This window comes from Lithobates pipiens, unplaced genomic scaffold, assembly GCF_037356315.1.
Source record: "Lithobates pipiens isolate NorthernLeopardFrog02 unplaced genomic scaffold, aLitPip1_a1.2 Scaffold_1, whole genome shotgun sequence".
Taxonomy (NCBI): Eukaryota; Metazoa; Chordata; class Amphibia; order Anura; family Ranidae; genus Lithobates; species Lithobates pipiens.
The window spans coordinates 75127996-75149166 of NW_027507685.1; the positions used below are offsets into that span (position 1 = coordinate 75127996).

The 21171-nt window shown below is 43.6% G+C and overlaps 1 protein-coding gene across 1 annotated transcript in view; it reads right to left on the minus strand.

The window, feature by feature from the left end:
• The window catches only part of PPP1R14A (protein phosphatase 1 regulatory inhibitor subunit 14A), a 64568-nt gene that overhangs the window by 17636 nt on the left and 25761 nt on the right, over positions 1 to 21171 (minus strand). Inside the window, exons 3-4 of the mRNA XM_077458232.1 lie at positions 6272 to 6352; positions 3055 to 3087 (exon numbers count right to left, since the gene is read on the minus strand). Of these exons, the coding sequence (XP_077314358.1) occupies positions 3055 to 3087; positions 6272 to 6352 (114 nt within the window). The remainder of the gene's footprint in view (positions 1 to 3054; positions 3088 to 6271; positions 6353 to 21171) is intronic.

A 21171-nucleotide genomic window follows, 5' to 3' on the forward strand; every position in this document is an offset into this window, starting at 1 on the left:
CTGAGTAATGGGAACATTTGGGTTATTCTGGCTTTGCCCATATCAGGAAAAAGCTAAAGCTTCAAAATGCAGACTGGATTTGTGATAAAAAATAAAAAAAAAATACAGGCAAAGTCTCCAATACCTTGACAAATTTTTTTTATCTAAAATCTAATTAAGAACAGCATAGAACGTTAAAGGAGACTGAAGTTCTTTTTAAACAATAGTGTCCAAACCAAAACATCGTAATGAACTATATATATTCTCTTAAAGAAGATATCACGAAATACACAAATTATACACCAGGTACTCAGGCCACTATCCACCTATGACATGAACACTTGTAATGCCGCGTACACACGACCGGAACTTTCCGGCAACACAGCCACTTTAGCTTAGCAATCAGCAAAGCTCATGCTCGCTGTTGATTTAAGAACTGTGTCTCTAAGGCTGCTTTCACACTGGGGCGGGAGCAGCGTCGGCGGTAAAGCGCCGCTATTTTTAGCGGCGCTTTACCGTCGTTTTAGCGGCGGTGTGCGGGCGCTAGCGGGGTGGTTTTAACCCCCGCTAGCGGCCGAAAAGGGGTTAAACCCGCCCGCAAAGCACCGCTGCAGCGGCGCTTTGCCGGCGGTATTGCCGCAGTGTCCCATTGATTTCAATGGGTAGGAGCGGTATAGGAGCGGTGAATACACCGCTCCTTCACCGCTGCAAAGATGCGGCTAGCAGGACTTTTTTCACCGTCCTGCCAGCGCATCGCTCCAGTGTGAAAGCCCTCCGGCTTTCACACTGGAGTTAAAGGGGCTGGTTTTTTTCAGGCGTTACACAGGCGCTATTTTTAGCGCTGTAACGCCTGAATACCGCCCCAGTGTGAAAGCAGCCTTACTCAGCAGAGGGCATGTCAGACCACTGCTTCCCCACAGAGAGCAAGAGCATATACTGTAGGGTGACCAGACGTCCCCGGTTTCCGGGGACAGTCCCCGTTTTGAGTACACTGTCCCCAGAGCCTGTGTGTCCCCGGATTTGTCCCCGGATTCAGGGGTGGTGCCCATACCCATTGCTGACAACCTAACTGGACGTGCAGCAGTGTGACCATGGATCCAGTGCAGACAGTGATTTGGGGGCAAGCGGGGTATATGGCTGTAGGGAGAGTGAGTGGAGCTGTCAAATTGAAGCTCTGATGTCGGGGATGGGCAGGGCCGATGTGCATTGCTCCGCCCCCTTTGTCAGACAGCCTGGTACATAGACAAACAGCTGAGTTTTTGGCAGAATACCGGCGTTTAGTGGGCGGGAAGAACATCAAGGGGCCCAGCAGCTAACAAGGGTCTCTCTCCCTCTGCCTTTCTGCTACATTAGCAGCTGATACACACCCTTCTGGCATTCTCTTCCTGCATGGCTCAGTGCTCTGTTATCAGCTCTCCTTCCCTGCATTATCTTCTATCAATTTCCGTAAGTTTATTACCCCACCCCCCTTCCTGATACTTGTCCTGCTGGCATTCTTCGTGCTCAGGTCAGTCTCCATTCAGTCACTCCTGTACTCTCCTTCTCTGTCTCACAGTGGATTGTTCCTCCAACTCACTGCCCCCGGCCTGTGTATTCTTTTCTGCCCCCCCCCCCCGACACAGCCACAGCTGATCACCTAGTTTCAGGTCTTGTGTCTTTCTCTCTTCTAGTCTCATTCCTCCTCAGTTCCGATACATATCTCCCATCCCCCTATCTAATGTAACTTCTACTCCCCCTCTACACAGTAATCACCTCCTACACTCTCCATCCCCCTCTACAAATCTCTGTATCACTGCTAAGCCACCACTATTTAACCCTTTACTGACTGATCTGGTTAATGTTTCCCATTTTCTATTACATCATCATTATATTATCATCCTATGCATTAAGGTGAAAAAATGTCTTCTAGTGACCAGCCCCCCCCCCCCTCACCTGAGCCCTGGAATTTCCCACGGCAGAGATATGCTCTTCCTCTGCCCGGGGTTCTTGGGTCTTGATTGGATAGATTGACAGCAGCGGGAACCAATAGCTGTGCTGCTATCAATCAAATCCAATGACGCGGGTGCCGGAGGGTGGGGCCGAGTCATACATTCGGCGCCTATGGACGCAAATGCTAGACTCAGGAGCATGCCCGCAAGGTAACCCCCTGGGAAAGCGCTTCTTCTGAGGGTTATACAATGCGGGGAGGAGCCGCCGAGGATCGGGGCCACTCTGTGCAAAACGAACGGCACAGTGGATACTGTATGTTTGTTATTTTATAATAAATATAAAAAATTAAAAACAAAGCCTTACAATTACTTTAATTGAGTCTGAGCAATAGTCCAATTGCATCCATTAATCTGGGCCGGTCCTATTCCCTCACCTATAATAACATTAAGCCTTGGTTCACACTTGTGCAATCACAGAGATTGCATATGATTCGCACCGCATTGCTGTGCACATCACATGCGATGTCTGTGCAACTGTATGGCTGAAATGCCATCACATTTACACCAGAATAGTGCACTTTTTGGTCCACACTGGAATTGGATTGCATGGGTGTTGACATTCATGCGATCTGATTCCTGTACCATTTCACACTGCAATCTGCAAACCAATCTGGGGGAGTCGTTAGCTATTCAACCCAGCAGGGCTGAACGAAAAAAAAAAAACTGACAGCTCCACAGGAGCCACTGTATTACCTATGCAATGTTAGTACAGCAATCTCCCCTGCTGTGCTATTGTGTTCTGACAGGGGGACAGCCCCTCCACCAGAGCACATTGGCTGAGAGCACTGATTGGGAGCCAATTGGCAGACCTTTTTCATTAATGCCCCTTCAACACAAGCTGGCCAAACGTCCGGCTTCTGCCGGACCGACTGCAGCACACATGGCCGCCCGACGTTTGACCCATGTGTACTAGGCTTAAGGCTGTAGATAAGTCAGTGGAGGCGAGGCTATGGTAATACTACAAAAGGATGCTTGGTATAACTAACAGGGCCTATAAATTCCCTAAGTACCCAAGTACAGCTCCTCATTTTTTGCCATATTGAGCAACTAAATACAAAAAAGAGCATCAGAAAGTGAAATCACATACCTCTGTGTTATTTGTACATAACCTCAGGAGGATCTGGAAAATATAAAAATATTACACAATCAGACAAATTCAGTACATATTGTATTACTATTGTTAAACATATACAACATTTTATGACATCATTCTATTCATACCAGACACAGCTGAGGCCAAGCAAAGGTTTCCATCATATCTTTCACTATAACTCATGGAAAGCTGCTATGGATTAAAGTGCGATGGTGGCCCTGAATGGAGAGACACTATAATTTAGATCTCAAAAGGGACCCACAGTCAGTAACTGCTGCTTGGTGTAATACAGTTATCAGCTCCCTGTTCAGACCTGCATTAACCTGACACAAGGAAGTTGCCACGAACCTCCTGCTTGGAAGAATGTAATACTATAAAATGCTTTGTACTCAACTGTAAAAGAAAATTGAATGAGAAGGATTACTAATAATGATGGAATGATTTTTTTTTTTTTTTTTTTTTTAGGGGAGTCCATAATCAGACTTTCAACCAGGGTACCTTCAGGTTTCTTCAGGGGTGCCTTGCAAAATGCCTAAAAATTGCCCAAAATTTGTATACAAGCCAGGTGGTGGATCAAGTCTGCCTTTGAGTTATAGAAAGCCACAAGATTTCATTGTGCATCATTACAACCTTCTAGCTGCCAGGGTCTTAACAACCAATGAGGTTATTATTTGATAAGGAGGACGTCAGGCACCTTGCACAGCATCCTTATTTGCGTCTCCCCTGCCCCACACCATAAGCACTGGGGTTACATTAGCTGAATGAGGGAGAGAAACTGAGGGAGAAGTAAAACTTTGGAATACTAGTGTCCAAAGGGGTGTTGGCTTTGGAAGAATAAATCACCTCCAACGTTGGCTAACCTATGTGTGTGCCTGTGGTGGCTGCCTTATGTGAAACTGTTAGTTAAGGGTTTTTTTATTTTTCCAATTTTTTTTTTTAACAACTTAGAACAAGGGTATCCAAACTTTCTAAACTAAGACTTTAGGTGGGCCGGATTGTCGCCATTGGAAGTAGAAAAGGTCCTGACGCCACTGAGAAAAAAACAATGCCCCATCTTTGATGTGAGTGAGTGGGAGTAATTGTGCCCCATCATTGATGTTATTGGGGAAAATTGTCCCATCATTCGAACTATTGGGCCCCATGGTTAGTGTCATTAGGAGAAATTGTGCCCCATCATTGGTGTCATTAGACCTCATTGTTGGTGTCTTTGGAAAGAAGTGTGCCCTATTGTTGCTATCAGTGGATGAAATGGTGCCCCAAGGCCTAAATAAAAGCAAAGGGCCGCATCTGGCCCCCAGGCCACAGTTTGGAGACCACTGACTTAGAACATTGCAACAATGCAAATACAGTAATGCCAGAGTATTGAGTACACAATTAACTCTCTAGGCAGTTACAGCATATAACAAACAGCACATATAATGACTTTGGCAAAACTGGGTCACCCCGAAGATTGGGAGGTCAAAGAGTAACAGCCAAGGAAGGACCTCCGAAGTTAGTTTAGTTTTTTGCATTTTAAAATGGGGTGCCTCAAGATTGTGCAGAATTTCTAAGGGTGGCTTGACTAAAAAAGGTCAGGAAGTCTGTATACTGGTCTATATCATTTTTACAGAACAGCAGTCTTGTGCAGCTCATAAAGATACTTTCTTCTTTAGAATTCTTTCCTTACAATGCCCAGTTTAAAAAAAAAAATTAAAAAAAATTATAATATATATATATATATATATATATATATATATATATATATATATATATATAGATATGTCTTACAATAAACCATGTTGTTTAAGACAACTCCCAATATTCAATTTGTCCCATAGCCATTAATTACTGCACCACACTGTTTGCAGTACACTTTCCTTATGGGGAACTCGCCACTGCACAGCGCTAATCACAGGCAGTGAGACATTTCCTGCAGTGCCGACTTCTTGGCGGGCTCTGCACGTGCTGTTTGCGAACATGCATGAGCTCATCCTTATTCCCAGTCCTCCTCCGATATCTATGGGCACCATAAGGGAAGAGAATCCATAGACACTGGTCATATAACTGCCCCATCATCTTTGTTTGAATTAGGTGTCGTACTCCGATGCAAAATAAGGAAATCAAACATTTTCCCATGGGTAAAAAAATGTTTTTTGAAAAACAATTAATATGATGGGTGTTCTGCAGGGGAAGGAAAAAAGCTAACTGCCTACACAGTAGACAGTTTCTTGGATAACCCCTTTCTTTTTCACCAGGCTTCTCCCCTTTTATCTGGGCTGAGCTTGTGGGAACAAATTCAGTTACAGACCACATCAAAGCTGACACTGGTTCCTAAGAAAATCCCAATAAGGACAAACACAGAATATTGACTGTCAGCACAAGTTTACTCATTTATGCACAGATGTCTGTGGTCTGTCTTTTTAGTGGCTTCTGACCAGGCTCTATCACAGCTAGACTGCTGCCTGTATCTACAAATAAAACATGTAATAACATCGCAAACCATTGAACTCTACAATGTCCGGAAACAGATCTGTGAAGGAAATAGCTTGAAAGTAATTAAGTGATTCTCTCATTAGCACTCTCAATTAAAAAATCATTCTGATCCATTTAAAAAAACAAAAAACAGGATATTTTTAGAAAATGGGGAGCTGTTCAAATCATAAAATATATCTGATTAAATCATTTAAAATTACTTTATAGAGAGGGGGGCAACTTGGAGCTCAACCCTTGAAAGTCACTTGCCAATGGCAATTATAATAATATATCTTACTCAAAGAAAAATTTGCGATGTCGAATTTCCTTTCGGACTTAGTCTAGTCATAGACAGAGAAATATTCTGCGACCATGGGTTGCAGAAAATAAATTTGCTTGATTCACCCATCAACACAAACCGTTTTGATGCGGGAATCCCTTCCATAGAGCCATTTTGTTCTCCCGACAGAACACAGCTGGCCCATACATGGTTCGAATTTTGGCTGGTTGCTACTGAACTGGCCAACATTCAAACCATCTATGGCCGGCTTTACTCAACTGACAAGACGAGCAGCAGGGTGACTGTAAATAGGGGCAAATGTGAGCCAAGTAGAAAGTTTATATAACACTTGTGATCAGTTAACCATTCTTCTTTATGTTTTTGGGATTAACATCACTTTAACTCGAGAGTTATTTGTAGACAACAAGGCATGAACAAAGGCAAGAATGCCTAAAACAGTTTGCTTTTCCATCTCCTAACCTGTAGGTTGCTTCTTCTCTGTTCGTCTGTTTCCATGTCCAGAAGATCATCAATGTTCACCTCATCAGGCATGTCCACCTCCTGCAACATGGAACAAGAATCCAATTAGCAAAGAAAAGGTTGGTTTTTCAGAGTTCTCCTCTGACTTATTTCTAGCTTTTTAATCTGATCATATTTGTGTAGAGGAAGGTATAGAGGAAAGGCGAAGTGTTTATATAGTGAGCCTGCAGGATGGCGGCTGGGTCTCTCAGGGGCCCTAAACCCACTAATAGGGTTATTATTCAGTAATCACCAGAGCTGCACAGTTCCTGGAAGACGTCAGATCTCCAGTGGGAACCAACATGCCGGAGATAAGTCACTTCTGAGACATTCAGAGGTCACACTGTTTTCCTAGCTAAATGACCTCACTCACAGCCATGTTTATTGAGTGAAATGAGAGCCTAGCTTCTGTAAAGAATTTCAAACCAAGTGGGCCTGTCACCTACATATACTATAAGCTGATGCCATTGTCTGCTTAGTAATCCGTTAGGAGCAAAATTAGATATCATTTGAGGATTCATTCATCAATAGCCACCGGGTACAACATTTGCATTAAAAGTAAAATTTTATTTGATCAGTATCTGTATGAGCAAGCATCTGGAATCCTTGATACGCATCTTACCAAGCAATCGCACCTAAAGATATTGCTGGGAATGCTTGCAATTTTTTCTTTGCAGATATTAAAGAGGAACTGAAGTCTGCTCACATAATTTGTAATAAAAACATCTTTGCTATTCTGATGCTTCCCTCAAACCGCTTTGCATATTATTTTATATATAGTGTGATTCTGTACTTGCCAAATATGCTGCAGAAATCTCCCTCCACTGGCTGCAGCCATTTAAACTGTAGGCAGCTGAAGCTGCTGCCTGTTCACTTCCTGGATTTACGCAGACAAACCAAGGCACACCTCCAATTCTGCAGCTCTCATTGGCCCTCTTATGACTCATCCCCTCTCCTTCCCAACAAACACTCGTGAGAGCGAGAGAGAGAGAGAGAGAGAGAGAGAGAGAGAGAGAGAGAGAGAGAGAGGGAGCTGTACATGATATCATAAGCCTAGGCTTTCTACCAGACAATATACAGTGACCTGTAAAAGGTATTTACTGGTAGAAAAAAATGTTTTACTATCCAAAGTTAAAACAACAAGGGCAACAGATTTAATAGATGGCAAGTTAAGAAAAAAATATGACTGAAGTTCCGCTTTAAGTATAAGAAGTAAGCCAAATACAAGAGCAGAGGGAAAACCCCTGTACTAGGATAACCCCAAAGGCTCATTTACTGTCAACATGTTTGTAAGGTAGATGACTCTTTGGGCAATTTTACTAAATTAGAGCTGGCTGATTGTTAAAATGCAAATACATTTAACATGTACATTTCTGAGAAACATTAAATATTTAAGCCCAACAATCAACAATTCGTATTCCTGATATGTGCCTGCTGTACCATGTATTTCATAAAAAACATCCTTTCATCCTTTTCTCTTTGTATTGCTTTCTTTGTGTGAAATCCCTGGGGTTCCTGCAAATCCCTCTGCTTTCCTATGAAAGAATAACCATACTAGGCACAGCATGGTCAGTTCTCGCTAGGTATGCTGATAATGCCTGCTCTCCTCCAATGATCAGACTTGCCATGAGCCCCCTCACAGCCATTCACTGGGAAGACCAGACCTTAAATAAGGAAGGGAGGCATTTATAAGGTTTTTTTTTTATATGTATACACAAATGTTTGCCTTTCATTTTTATTTTTAACTGAATGAGTTCATTTACAAGGGGTTTGAGGGTTTACATACTGTATACTTGCAAATTAGTTTGTGCATCAATTGTCCATTAAAAAAAACACACACACACGATCTTTCCCTTAACCTCCCTGGCGGTATGATTCAGTCTGGAATTAGGTGCTGAAAGCGGTACAATTGTTTTGCATGGAAATTTGGCGTTTTATTTTGTAGTCCTGTAATTCTTAGGAATAACGCTCTTAAATCTCTTTAAACCAGAGTCTAGCAGACATCCCGGGTATGATAAAGTTTATAATATAATAAAGAATAATAAAAATTATTGAATAATGTAATCAAATCCTAAAACACTGAAAAAGGGACACTTTTTGGTTGCTATGGACAATCTCCAAATTCCAGGCAGAAAAAAAACTGTATTTATAATATACCGTATATACTCGAGTATAGGCCGACCCGAATATAAGCCGAGGCCCCCAATTTACCCCCAAAAAACTGGAAAAAATTATTGACTCGTGTATAAGCCGAGGGTGAGACATGCCTGTCCATCCCTGTGTGTCCGTCCATCCCTGTGGGTCCATCCATCCCTGTGTGTGTGTCCATGCATCCGTGTGTGTGTGTGTGTGTGTCCATGCATCCGTGTGTGTGTGTGTGTGTGTGTCCATGCATCCGTGTGTGTGTGTGTGTGTGTGTGTGTGTGTCCATGCATCCGTGTGTGTGTGTGTGTGTGTGTGTGTGTGTCCATGCATCCGTGTGTGTGTGTGTGTGTGTGTGTGTGTGTGTGTGTGTGTGTGTGTGTGTGTGTCCGTGCAGCCTACCTGTGTCCAGCCTGCCTGTGTCCGTCCAGCCTGTGTCCGTCCAGCCTGCGTCCCGTCCAGCCTGCGTCCCGTCCAGCCTGCGTCCCGTCCAGCCTGCGTCCCGTTCCGGCCCGGCCCGTCCCGTCCCGTCCCGAGCCGAGCCTCCGTCCTTTAGCTCTTCGTCGGCGGCCATTCTAGGATTCAAAAGCCGCGCCTCCGTCGGTGATAGGCGGAACACTCAATTTCCCACTGACTGCTGTTCCGCCTATCGGATGTCCGTGATAGGCGGAACACTCAATTTCCCAGCAGCCTGTGTTCCGCCTATCACGGGCATCGTCTCATCCTCGTCCGTAGTACGAGGATGAGACGATGCCCGTGATAGGCGGAACACAGGCTGCTGGGAAATTCAGTGTTCCGCCTATCACAGGCGAAGGCGGAGCCGGAGGCGCGGCGTTTGAATGTTAGAATGGCCGCTGTCTGTCTGCTCGACACGCTGATCGAGCAGGCAGACAGCGATGACTCGAGTATAAGCCGAGGGGGGCACTTTCAGCCTCAAAAAAGAGGCTGAAAATCTCGGCTTATACTCGAGTATATACGGTAAAAGTGCATGCAGGGCACTGCACAGACCACTAGGGACAAAGGGTGTGTGTAATGTTTTTATACAGTACTGTAATCTGTGCGTTTTGTGTCTTTTTACTTTTTTTAATTTGCCGCCGTTCTCCGCTCCCGTGCGCCGTAACGCCGCAGGGAACGGAGCTCGGCAGCATTCGGCACTGTGAATCGAGCGGAGGACAGCTCGATCATACAGCACGGGGGACATCGCTGGATCCAGGGGACAAGGTAAGTAAGTCTCACTGTGTCCTCCCCTGCATCCAGCGATACGATCCAGAGTCTGGCTCAGGGTTACCGCTCCTGCTAGTAAATTTCCAACCCGAGCCAGACTCGGGATTACCGCTAGGGAGGCTATTAAACTAATGAAAAGAGCAAACATGGTCTGGAAAGTGTAATAAACCATAAATAGCCAATTCGATTTAAATTTATTGCAGTGAAATTAGTCAAAAGTGAATTCTGGTGCGACCTTGCCCTACCGTGCCCAGTAAGCAAGTGGTTAAATAACAAACATGTTATACTTGCCTGCTCTGTGCAATGGTTTTGCACAGAGCAGATCTGAACTTTTTCTTCTGGGGTCCCCCTCCTCCCGCCACCAGGCCACTCAAAGCGCAGCAGAGTAGGTAATTTTTTTAGATTGTAAGCTCTAACGAGCAGGGCCCTCTGATTCCTCTTATACCAAATTGTAATGTAACTGTAATGTCTGCCCTCATGTTGTAAAGGGCTGTGCAAACTGTTGGCACTATATAAAACCTGTATAATAATAATTAGCTGTGAAGCAGCAAGGCTTCACTGCCGGTTTCCCTTAGATGAGATTGCGGCGGCACCACCCAAGAGCTTATTGAAAAATTGGTTCAGGTGAAGACACCGCTGGATTTGCGATAGGACATTATAAAAATGACAGTAGAGTTAGCTTTAGAAAGCTGTAGCTGTAGAATGAGTTTTGCAGCGTTTTTGCAGCAAAACTATACTCCCCTTTTGGCTCAGAAACTTTCATAAACACGGAAGAGCCACTTTTTTCAGAGTTACAGCATTTTTACAGCTGAAAAACTCCTCTCAAAACCCACTAGTTCTGGGGGTTTTCCTGCCGAAAAATGCTGATAACAGCCTACATGTGCATAGACAGATAGAATAACATGCTGGGGAGTTCATTGGCTGCAGAAAAAAAAATGTCTGAAGCCAAAAACAGCAACTGTAAAAATGTCCAGTGTGCATGAGGTCTAAAGGTAAGAAGGTACAGTATTTGTAGCTGCTGACCGTTATTTTTTTTTCTGAAGGAGTCTGGAGCTCCTCTTTAATGCAGGGAATACATTAAAGTGGTTGTAACCCTAAAAAGAAAAAACTCCTGTTCCTTTAAAACTTGATCTATAGCACAGTGACATAAAATACCTGGTTGATCCTGCCTGTTCCTGTATCCCCCTGTGTATGCTGACAACGTTAACGTGCAGAATGTACTGCCCCTACAATTCGCACCAGCCCTAATTGCCGATGTGAATGTAGTCTTAGTCTACAAGTTTCTTTTGTTCTATTTTTACCTGGTAATCCTGCGAATAAAACACACTTCCTGTCCCTGGGTGATTACTACTGTGTCCATGGAGGGAGCCATGGTTGTCTCCATGACATGAAGGACAGGCAAATAGGAAGTTTGCAGAAGAAGCTAGGAAGAGACAAGGGCACACTGCATTTCTGACAAGATCAACCAAGATTCTTTATACTCACTGACATTTTTTTTTTTTTTTTGCAAGCCAAGAACAAAGGAAGAAAACTAAAATGTAACCATCACATCTAAGGACTGAAAGCTGCAATATAATCTATTTATGGTCTTCAGTTTAGCCTTTAAAATAAATGAGTTAGTGAGCTATTTTTATCTCTAGCTTGCTGTTGAACATACTATATGATATTTACACACACATACCTACACACACACACACACACACACACACACACACAAAAGGATAGATAGAGATCAGTCTTATGTGTTCACTATCTTCTACAGTGCCTTGAAAAAGTATTCATACCCTTTGAAATTTTCCACATTTTGTCATGTTACAACCAAAAATGTAAAATGTATTTTATTGGGATTTTATATGATCAACCAACACAAAGTTGCACATAAATTGTGAAGTGGCAGGAAAATTATAAATTGTTTCAATTTTTTACAAATAAATATCTGAAAAGTGTGGCGTGCATTTGTATTCAGCCCCCTTTCTGATACCCCTAACTAAAATCTAGTGGAACCAATTGCCTTCGGAAGTCACCTGTTTAGTAAATAGAGTCCACCTGCATGTAATTTAATCTCATTATAAATACAGCTGTTCTGTGAAGCTCTCAGAGGTTTGTTAGAGAACCTTAGTGAACAAGTAGCATCATGAAGGCCAAAGAACACACCGGACAGGTCAGGGATAAAGTTGTAGAGAAGTTTAAAGCAGGGTTAGGTTATAAAAAAAATATCCCAAGCTTTGAACATGTCAGGGAGCACTGTTCAACTCATCACCCGAAAATGGAAAGAGTAAAGCACAACTGCAAATCTACCAAGACATGGCCATCCACCTAAGCAGACAGGCCGGGCAAGGAGAGCATTAATCAGAGAAGCAGCCAAGAGGTCCATGGTAACTCTGGAGGAGCTGCAGAGATCCACAGCTCAGGTCGAAGAATCTCTCCACAGGACAACTATTAGTCATGTACTCCACAAATCTGGCCTTTATAGAGTGGCAGGAATAAAGACATTCTTGAACAAAAGCCATTAGAAGTCCCGTTTTCTAATGGCGAGAAGCCACAAACATGTGGAAGAAGGTGCTCTGGTCAGATTAGACCAAAATGTAACTTTTTGGCCCAAAAGCAAAACCTTTAGTGTGGTGGGAAAACTAACACTGCACACCACCCTGAACACACCATCTGTGAAACATGGTGGTGGCAGCATCATGTTGTGGGGATGTTTTCTTCAGCAGGGACAGGGAAGATGGATGGAGCCAAATACAGGGCAATCTTAGAAGACCTGTTATGCCGCGTTCACACAATCGGACCGATTGGAGCTTTTCATCGGAAAATGCGACCATGTGTATGCTCCATCGGAATTTAGCTGGCCGAATTCCCGCCAGCAAAAATTTGAGAGCACGTTCTCAATTTTCCCTATGGAAAAACTTTCTATTGGAAATTCTGATCGTGTGTATGCAATTCTGACATGCAAAAACTCTCACATCAGATTCAACTACGAGATGGAAGCTATTGGCTACTGGCTATTGAACTTCCTTTTTCTAGTCCCGTTGTACCGGTTGTACATCATCGTGTTCTTGACGGTCGGAATTTGGTGTAACCGTGTGTAGGCAAGACAGCTTGAGCGGAATACCGTTGGGAAAACCATCAGACCTTTTTCCAACCATAATTCCGATCGTGTGTACGTCGCAGAGTTTTTAAAAAGACTTTAGACTGGGGCGGAGGTTCACCTTCCAGCAAAACAACGACCCTAAACATACAACTAGAGCTACAATGAAATGGTTTAGATCAAAGCATATTCATGTGTTCGAATGGCCCAGTTAAAGTTCAGACCTAAATCCAATTGAGAATCTGTGGCAAGACTTAAATTGCTGTTCACAGACACTCTCCATACAATCTGACAGAGCTTTTGCAATGAAGGGACAAAAATGTCACTCTAGAATTACAGCTGCAAGTCTTTTTGGGGATGTCTCTACCAGCTTTGAACATCTAGAGCAGGGGTAGGGAACCTTTTTGGCTGAGAAAGCCATGAACGCCACATATTTTAAAATGTAATTCCACGAGAGCCATACAATAGGTTTAAAACAATTTTTTTTTTAATATAATCGACTTATTTCAATTATAACTGTAATATCCACGTCATCGCCCCCACTGTAATATCCACATCTCCCCTATGATTGTTTGCTTGCTTACCACTACACAGGCAGGCAGATCCATGAGCAGTTGAGGCGGGTGATGATGACGTCAGTGTGCCGCTTACCTAGGCAGCCGCTGGGTGTACCAAGATGGCCGCAGCTCAGTAGCTAGGCCGAAGCTGCGGCCTTTCCTATGGGCTCAATCCACGGATCGGCACACCACGCATTCCGCGGATTGAGAGGTGAGAGCCAGATGCAGCCATCAAAAGAGCCACAAGTTCCCTACCCCTGATCTAGAGTCTAGATGTTCAAAGCTGGTAGAGACATCCCCAAAAAGACTTGCAGCTGTAATTGCAGCGAAAGGTGGTTCTACAAAGTATTGACTCAGGGGGGCTGAATACAAATGCACCCCACACTTTTCACATAGTTGTAAAAAAACTTGAAAACCATTTTTAGTTTTCCTTCCACTTCACAATTATGTGACAATTTGTGTTGGTCTAACACATAAAAAACATTTATGTTTTTGGTTGTAACATGACAAAATGTGGAAAATTTCAAGGAATATTAATACTTTTTCAAGACACTGTAGGTCCAGCTCTAAGTAGAAAGCACCATGGGGCAACCTAGATGGTGATCTTTGATGCAAATGCTATGGCAAGCTGGCCCTAAACTACAAGAATTTCGAGAATTTTCATTTTAGAAATGCTTGTTTGATGTTTGTTTTCAACAGCAGTGAAAATTCAAAGGATCATGATGGAAAATATTTCTTTAATAAATCACATTTCTAACAGTGAATGTGGTTTTTATTTGAGAAAATTCTACTCATTACAAAATTGAATGTAAAAAGTAAACATTTTTTAAATTACTTTTGAACGACTTTCATTGAGTCACCGAAAGTACTGATGAGAATTTTTATACAAATGTTTGTATGATTGTTCATACAAGCTTTTGTTCAAAAATCATACATGGCCAGATTAAAGCAGACCTAAACCCTCCCATCCTTTGCAGCCAAAAAAAGTTGCCATCTTAGCCTCTGTATGATCTGTAGATGCCATAGTGCTGCACATGTGATGAGTTAGGACACAAGGCATTTGATGGTTTGTTTGACAGTTTGAGAGCAGAAGCAAATGTGACAGTTAAATTCAAGGCACTCTGGGAATGCCGTTTTTTTAAAACCATTAAATTGATGGGGTTAGTTCCGATTTAATAGAGCCTAGGCTTGCAGAGCAGGTGTATATTAAACCTAACTAATAGCTAGTGTGACCATTTTCAGAGACAGGTCATTAATCCAGACAGTTCATTCATTATACATGGCTAAATAAACAGGAAAACATGACATCATATTTGCCTTCTTTAAAATATTTATATTGAGATTGACATTTATACTGAAACACTGCCTATATATTTTACAGGCCATGAGCCATCAGATAAAGTGCTGCCTCTTGCAAAGGATTGTCCATATGTTCTTGTTTGTGTCCCCAACTATCCAATTTGCTTTTACAAAAATGTGTACAGCACAACACATGAGACGATTACATTTACCACCCCATATATTTTTTTTTATTTACACACACACACACACACACGGTATGCTTTGTCCACTGCAGCCAACTTAATTGGCATCATGCTAAAGCTGTCCATACATGGATCAAAATTTGACAAGTTGGGCAGTTTAATTTTGATCCATGTATGGGAAGGGTGGGTGACAGGGGCAGCCCGTCCATTAAGGGTACACGAGCGCCTCCCCCCGTCCATCACCACCCTCCCATCAGATCACCGGCGCATGAATTCCAAGGTGGGGAAGGGGGCTGTTTTTTTGAAGCACCGATTAGAGCCATAGGCTCTAATAGGCTTCAATATAGGGTGGGCTCGGGTTGCAGAGAGTCCGCTCTGATCCCACCCAGGTGTGTTACAACAGCGAATGAATATTCGCTGTTGTAACAATGATCCTCCTCCTGGCCAATCGGGAAGCCGGTTTTTAACACGGTCACCCGATTGGCTGAAAGGACAGGCGAGCCTATTGGACGCCTAGGAGGAGGGGAGGAGCTGGAAGCTGCCATGGAGCACTGTACCACGCTGCCTTCCACCCACCGGCGACGGGGGTAAGTGCCAGACTGACTGGCAAACAGCCCCCCCCCCCCAAAAAAAAAAAAAAACCACCAGCCGCCACTGATGGGTAAAGAGAAGTAGATACACCATTCTTGCCTATCCCCCCTGTTGGATTTTTCTCCCTGCTGTCAAAAAGGTACTGTGTGAGGATTCCCCATCCACCTCAAGTGTGTTGATTGAGGAATCAAGCTTTTTTTTTTTTTTTTTTTTTTTTCTTTTCTCCTTCATTCAAGCTGTTGACTGAACAAATAAAAAAACAAAAAAAAAAAGAAAAGCAAAGAAAAAGAAAAAAAGAAGAATCCTCTATGGGCTGCTTAAGGCCGCGTACACACGGGCGGACTGTCTGACGAAGTTGGTCCGCTGAAACGTGTTTCAGCGGACAGTCCGCTCGTGTGTGGGCTTCAGCTGACTTTTTCAGCGGACAGTCTGGCGGACTAAGTCTTTCGGAATTTCCGTAATATTGTACGGACTAAGTATGGTGCATGCTCAGAAAGGATTTACACGGCCGAAGGTTGCATTGCAGTGTATTGGACGTCGTATTTCTAGTCCCGTCGTACGTGCTGTACACGTCATCGCGCAAGCTTTCAGCGGACTGTCTGTTCATCGTGTGTGGTCAAGTCCGTTCATTCAAAAGTAGGACGGACTGTCTGTCGGATTGTCTGACGGACTTAGTTGGCCAGACAGTCCGCCCGTGTGTACGCGGCCTAACTCTTATGCCACTTAAGCCAGCCATAGATGGATCAAATCTCAGCTGGAGCAGCAGGGATCCACAGAGATTCGATCCATCTATAGGCTGCCTGGTTGTAGATCCATTGAGCGACTTCAGTATAACCAGCCTGTTAAATTTGTTTCACGTGATCACTGTCGGCGGCTAAAGCTGTCGTCATTGTCCATTGTGTTCTCCATGTGCTCCCAGTCAGCGCAACACAATAGCGCTGTAGAGATATTCCACCATCAATACTGGCTGTGTTGATGGGGGAGTTAAGTGATTGCAACATTTTTTTAGCCGCTTTCCTCACATTCCTAAGACCCTGATAATAAACTAGACTGCCTATGTACTGCTTACAATTGTACGATGTATTAAATGCGATATCTACGCAAGCTTGTTTATTAAAAAAAAAAAAATGTGTGTGTGTGTGTGTATATGTGTATATATATTTTTTTTATTATTATTATTATATAATAAACAGAACAGTTATTTGGAAAGATGCTGAGTTTACCTTTTTTTCTCTGTTCCCTACTTCAGTAGTTTTTATTAAAATTTGGAACAACTGATCAATACTAGGATACAAGTTGCCCATCTATTAAATTTCCAAGACACATCTGTATAATAATGAATGCTAACCAAATCTACAATCACAAAAGGCAACACATCAATCAGAGCACAGGTCAATAAACTGCTGGAGCAGAACAGCAGCCCTTCATTCGATAAATGATTTTATAGGTTGCCAAGGATCTAGGCTACTTATGTCAACAATAGACGCAAGCAGCTGAGCAGATCTGAATATTGACTTGGTCAGGCAGTGCATGGGTTAAAGTGTAACTCCAGCTAAATGGTTTCTTTTGAGAAAAGGGAGTTGTCCCAGATTCATTATAAAGATTATCAAACACGCTGATAAATAAAAGTTCTGTTAAATTAAAATAAACATTTCTGATCTGCATGTGTGCTTTGTATTTCAGAGGGATAAAAATATAACATCAGCCAAAACCTTTATATATATATTTTTTTTATTTTAAGTTTGGGCTTGAATGAGATTATTGAGAACATAGTTCTGTTTTTTTATTGGCAACTGAGACCCCATTGAGGAGATTTCCCTGAAATTCTTACCTCCACAAAACACCACAGTAAAGAAATAGAAATCACCCACATATAAAGTAGAAATCCCACTTGACAGCCTTCCCTTTGTTTTTGGTCTGGTGGCAACTGTAAAATGTTGGGTATTGGTCCTCAGGATAAAACAATGAGGTTGGAAAATGGGCATATGGAAAACACTGATAGAGGTTCAAAACCTCCCTGTCTATAAAGCAAAACTTAACGCTAAAGTTTAACTACTTGCCCTCCGGAAGATTTACCCCCCCCCCCATTTATGGCAAGGCCATGTTTTGCTATACAGCACTGCATTACTTTAACTGACAATTGCGCAGTCATGCCACGCTGTACCCAAACAAAAATGTATGCCCTTTTTTCCCCCCTACAAATAGAGCTTTCTTTTGGTGGCATTTGATCACAACTGTGTTTTTTTCTGTTTTTGCGGTATAAACAAACAAAGACCAACAATTTTGAAAAAAAAAAAACAACAATATTTTTTACTTTCTTCTATAAAACAAAAAAAAATAAAAAATTATTAATATTAATTATTATAAATAAAAAAATCGAAAATGTCTTACTCATAGCAGGACTGCGATATTTCGGCAGACAATTGGGCCAGTAACTGACACTTTTTGGGGACCAGTGGCGCTAATACAGTGATCAGTGCTAAAAATATGCACTGCCACTGTACTAATGACACTGGCTGAGAAGGGGTTAAACATCAGGGGCAATCAAGGGGTTAACTGTGTGCTTAACCAGTGTTTGTGCACTGCGTGGGAGGTGCTTTTACTAAGGGAAGGCATTGATCCTGTGTTGCAGGAAAACAGGATCAATGCCTTCTCTACTGACAGAGCAGCCATGTGACTTGTTAACATAGGCAGATCGTCGTGCTGGCTCTCTGCCTAATGATCAGTGGGCGTCGGTGGACATAGAGTCTGCAGTACCCACAGATCAGCTCTCGCTGTGTCCAATCACAGTGGGAGCGTGTCGCCAGTGGCGCGCATAAACGCCCCAGACCCAGAGTGTCGGATCAGGCAATAGGTATGCGGACTGGCACAGAGCAGCCGCCCTGCTGCAGTATATGTGCAGTTTGGAATCATGAAGTGGTTAAAGGATAGGTTCACTATAATTGGGGCTGAGAGTAAGGTTGCCACCTGTCCAGTATTCACCCGGACTGGGTTGCCACCTGTCCAGTATTCACACAGACTGTCCAGGTTCTCAATCATGTGTCCGGGTCTCTGTCCACCTAAGACCCGGGCACATTAAACATCTACAATTACCTTTCTCAACCAGAGTGCCACACATCCTGGTTGAGAAGTGAATAGAGATCACACTGCTCTGCCAAACAGTAGATCAGCTGAGCGGGAGCGCAATTAGGGCAGGCAGAAGGAGCTCTGTCAGTGAGCTGGGGGAATTGGGAGGCTGTTAAATCCCACTGGCGGCGGGGGTGGAGCATGGATGAGCGGGGAGACCGGGCATCGGGATGCTGGATGGGGACACTGTACAGTTCGAGCAGGCAGCCGAGTTTCTGGGGGAGAGGCTGAGAGGAGAGATCAGTGATAGCACCAAATGGCATTGTGGCTCTGCACCAGGTGAGGCTAACAAGACTTGCAGAGCTCAGAGGTGACAGGCAGGGACCATGCCCAGGACAGCCTGCTCTGTGTCAGCCCCTTCCTATTCTCTGTCAGCCTTAGGGTTGCCACCTGTCCGGTTTTCAACCAGACAGTCCGTTTTTTGAGACATGTGACTGGTCTCTGCCCACCTCTAACCCGGACAATACTTCACCCAACCCAACCCACGGCTCACTGTGCCTGTATCGCCATGTCCGCAGTGATTTCTGCTCCTGCCATACCAACGTTTCTCCCTCCCCATTTACCCCTGCACTCAGTGCCTCCATCCGCTCAGTGTGCTAAGCTCAGGCGGGACACGGAGGTGGAGCCTCCATGTTGCTGGGTGCTCTGGCTGGCTGCAGACGTGGGAACACGAAGGTCTTGGGCTCTGGCTGGCTGCAGAAAGGACACGGAGGTGGAGTTGTAGGCGGAGTCTCCATGTTACCTGCTGCTTTGAGACCACTCTGGGGGACTTGTACAGTAAGTGTTTGGGCTATTGTGCATGTCAGAAATTCAATAAAGGTTTCTCACCCCTCCTCATACACCATCTATTCATACAGTCCTTAACCCCCCCCCCCCCCCCCCCCATACAATATGCATGCATACAGTCCTCACACCCCCTCCCCCCAATACATAGTAGGCGAGGTTGAAAAAAAAAAAAAAAAAAAAGACACAAGTCCATCAAGTGCAACCTATGTGTGTGATTATATGTAAGTATGACATTGTATGTATTTGTTCAGGTGCTTATCCAATAGTTTCTTGAAACTATCAATGCCCCCACTTAGACCACCGCCTGCAGAAGGGAATTCCACATCCTTGCTGCTCTTACAGTAAAGAACCCTAAATGTAATACATACATAAGTCCTCACTCCTCCCTCCCCCCCCATACAATATGCATACATACAGTCCTCATCCTCACCCCATACAATACACATACAGTCCTCAACCCCCCCCCCCCCCCCAATACAATACACATACATACTTAGGCTCATGTATCATGCACAGCTTAAAGCGGACCTCCACCCTAAAGTTCCGCTCATCGGAACCCTCCCCCCTCCGGTGCCTTCACTTCCCTGCCCCCCCCCCCATACTACACCAGGAGACCTCCCCCCACCCCTCAAAATTACACCGGGATGCTCCCCACCAAACATTACACACTGAATATACACTATATTGCACATTACACACACCTGCACTATATTGCACAGCTGCACTACATGCAATTGGCTTAAACCCGCTGTTCACCGATGTGCGTGTTGAATTACTTTCCCCTAGGGCACACGGAGGTGTCCCAGGTGTCCCACTACAATCTCATAGTGTATGCTACAAAAAAAAATGCCAAGCCCCGTTGAAGTGTTCGGGTTTGGCTTGAAAAAAAAAAGGTGACGAACCTAGCTGAGAGGGGCTGTTGCACACTGAAGGCTTTTTTATCTTAATGCACAGACGGCATTAAGATGAAAAACTTTCTGCTTTTACAACCACTTTAATTGTCAAAGAGGTATTTAGTATTCACAAACAGCCGCTCATTGGTCAGCTCTGCCCAAACAGCTCACTGTAAGAGAGAGTGCGTAAGCAATACCTTGGTCACATGACCAGGGGGAGTAAAGTTTCTTACACAGGATCTGTTTTCAATTTTAATATAGGGTGGTGGCAGGGAGAAAAACAGTTTAGCATTTGTACTAGGTGATAAGAATTCTTTCTTGGCATTGCTATACAGGTGATTCCGTGATTTTGTGCCTATAACAATACGGGCACATGTGTTGCAGGGACCTGCAGTGACAAGTGCCATGTAGTGTCTCAATGTACAGGATTTAAATTCAGACATAATCAATAAGGCAAAGAACAATGTACAAAAAGGCAATCCATAGCAACCAGACAGAATTTAGATTTCAATAATTTACCTTCAGTTGCCCATTATGCTTTGCAATACTTTATTAAATAAACCTGTTAATGGAAGATATGTAGTGTTTAGGGTAAGCCAATCACTGATCACATTGTTTCAATGCAGCTGATAGGATGGACACAGCTGCCCAATTACTAGATAATGAGCAGATGTCCCCATAGGGAAGAGGTGACACTTAGTTGGGGGGGGGGGGGGGGGGATGTGCTGTCCCCTGAGACACTGATTAATGTCACCAGCACACACGACATCCATTTGTCCTTGCTGGAAAATGAATGATATGCACCCCAGAGCTGTTCTAGCCTGGCACTGGATGAATAATTCATACAGTTTGCTTTTATGAGCTGTATTTATGTATGCTCATGTGAGTGTAAAGAACTGCAAAGTGACCCTTTCTGCAGGCCAACGTCTGGTGTTCTGCAAATAAAGCTATAAATTTAAAAAAACGTTCA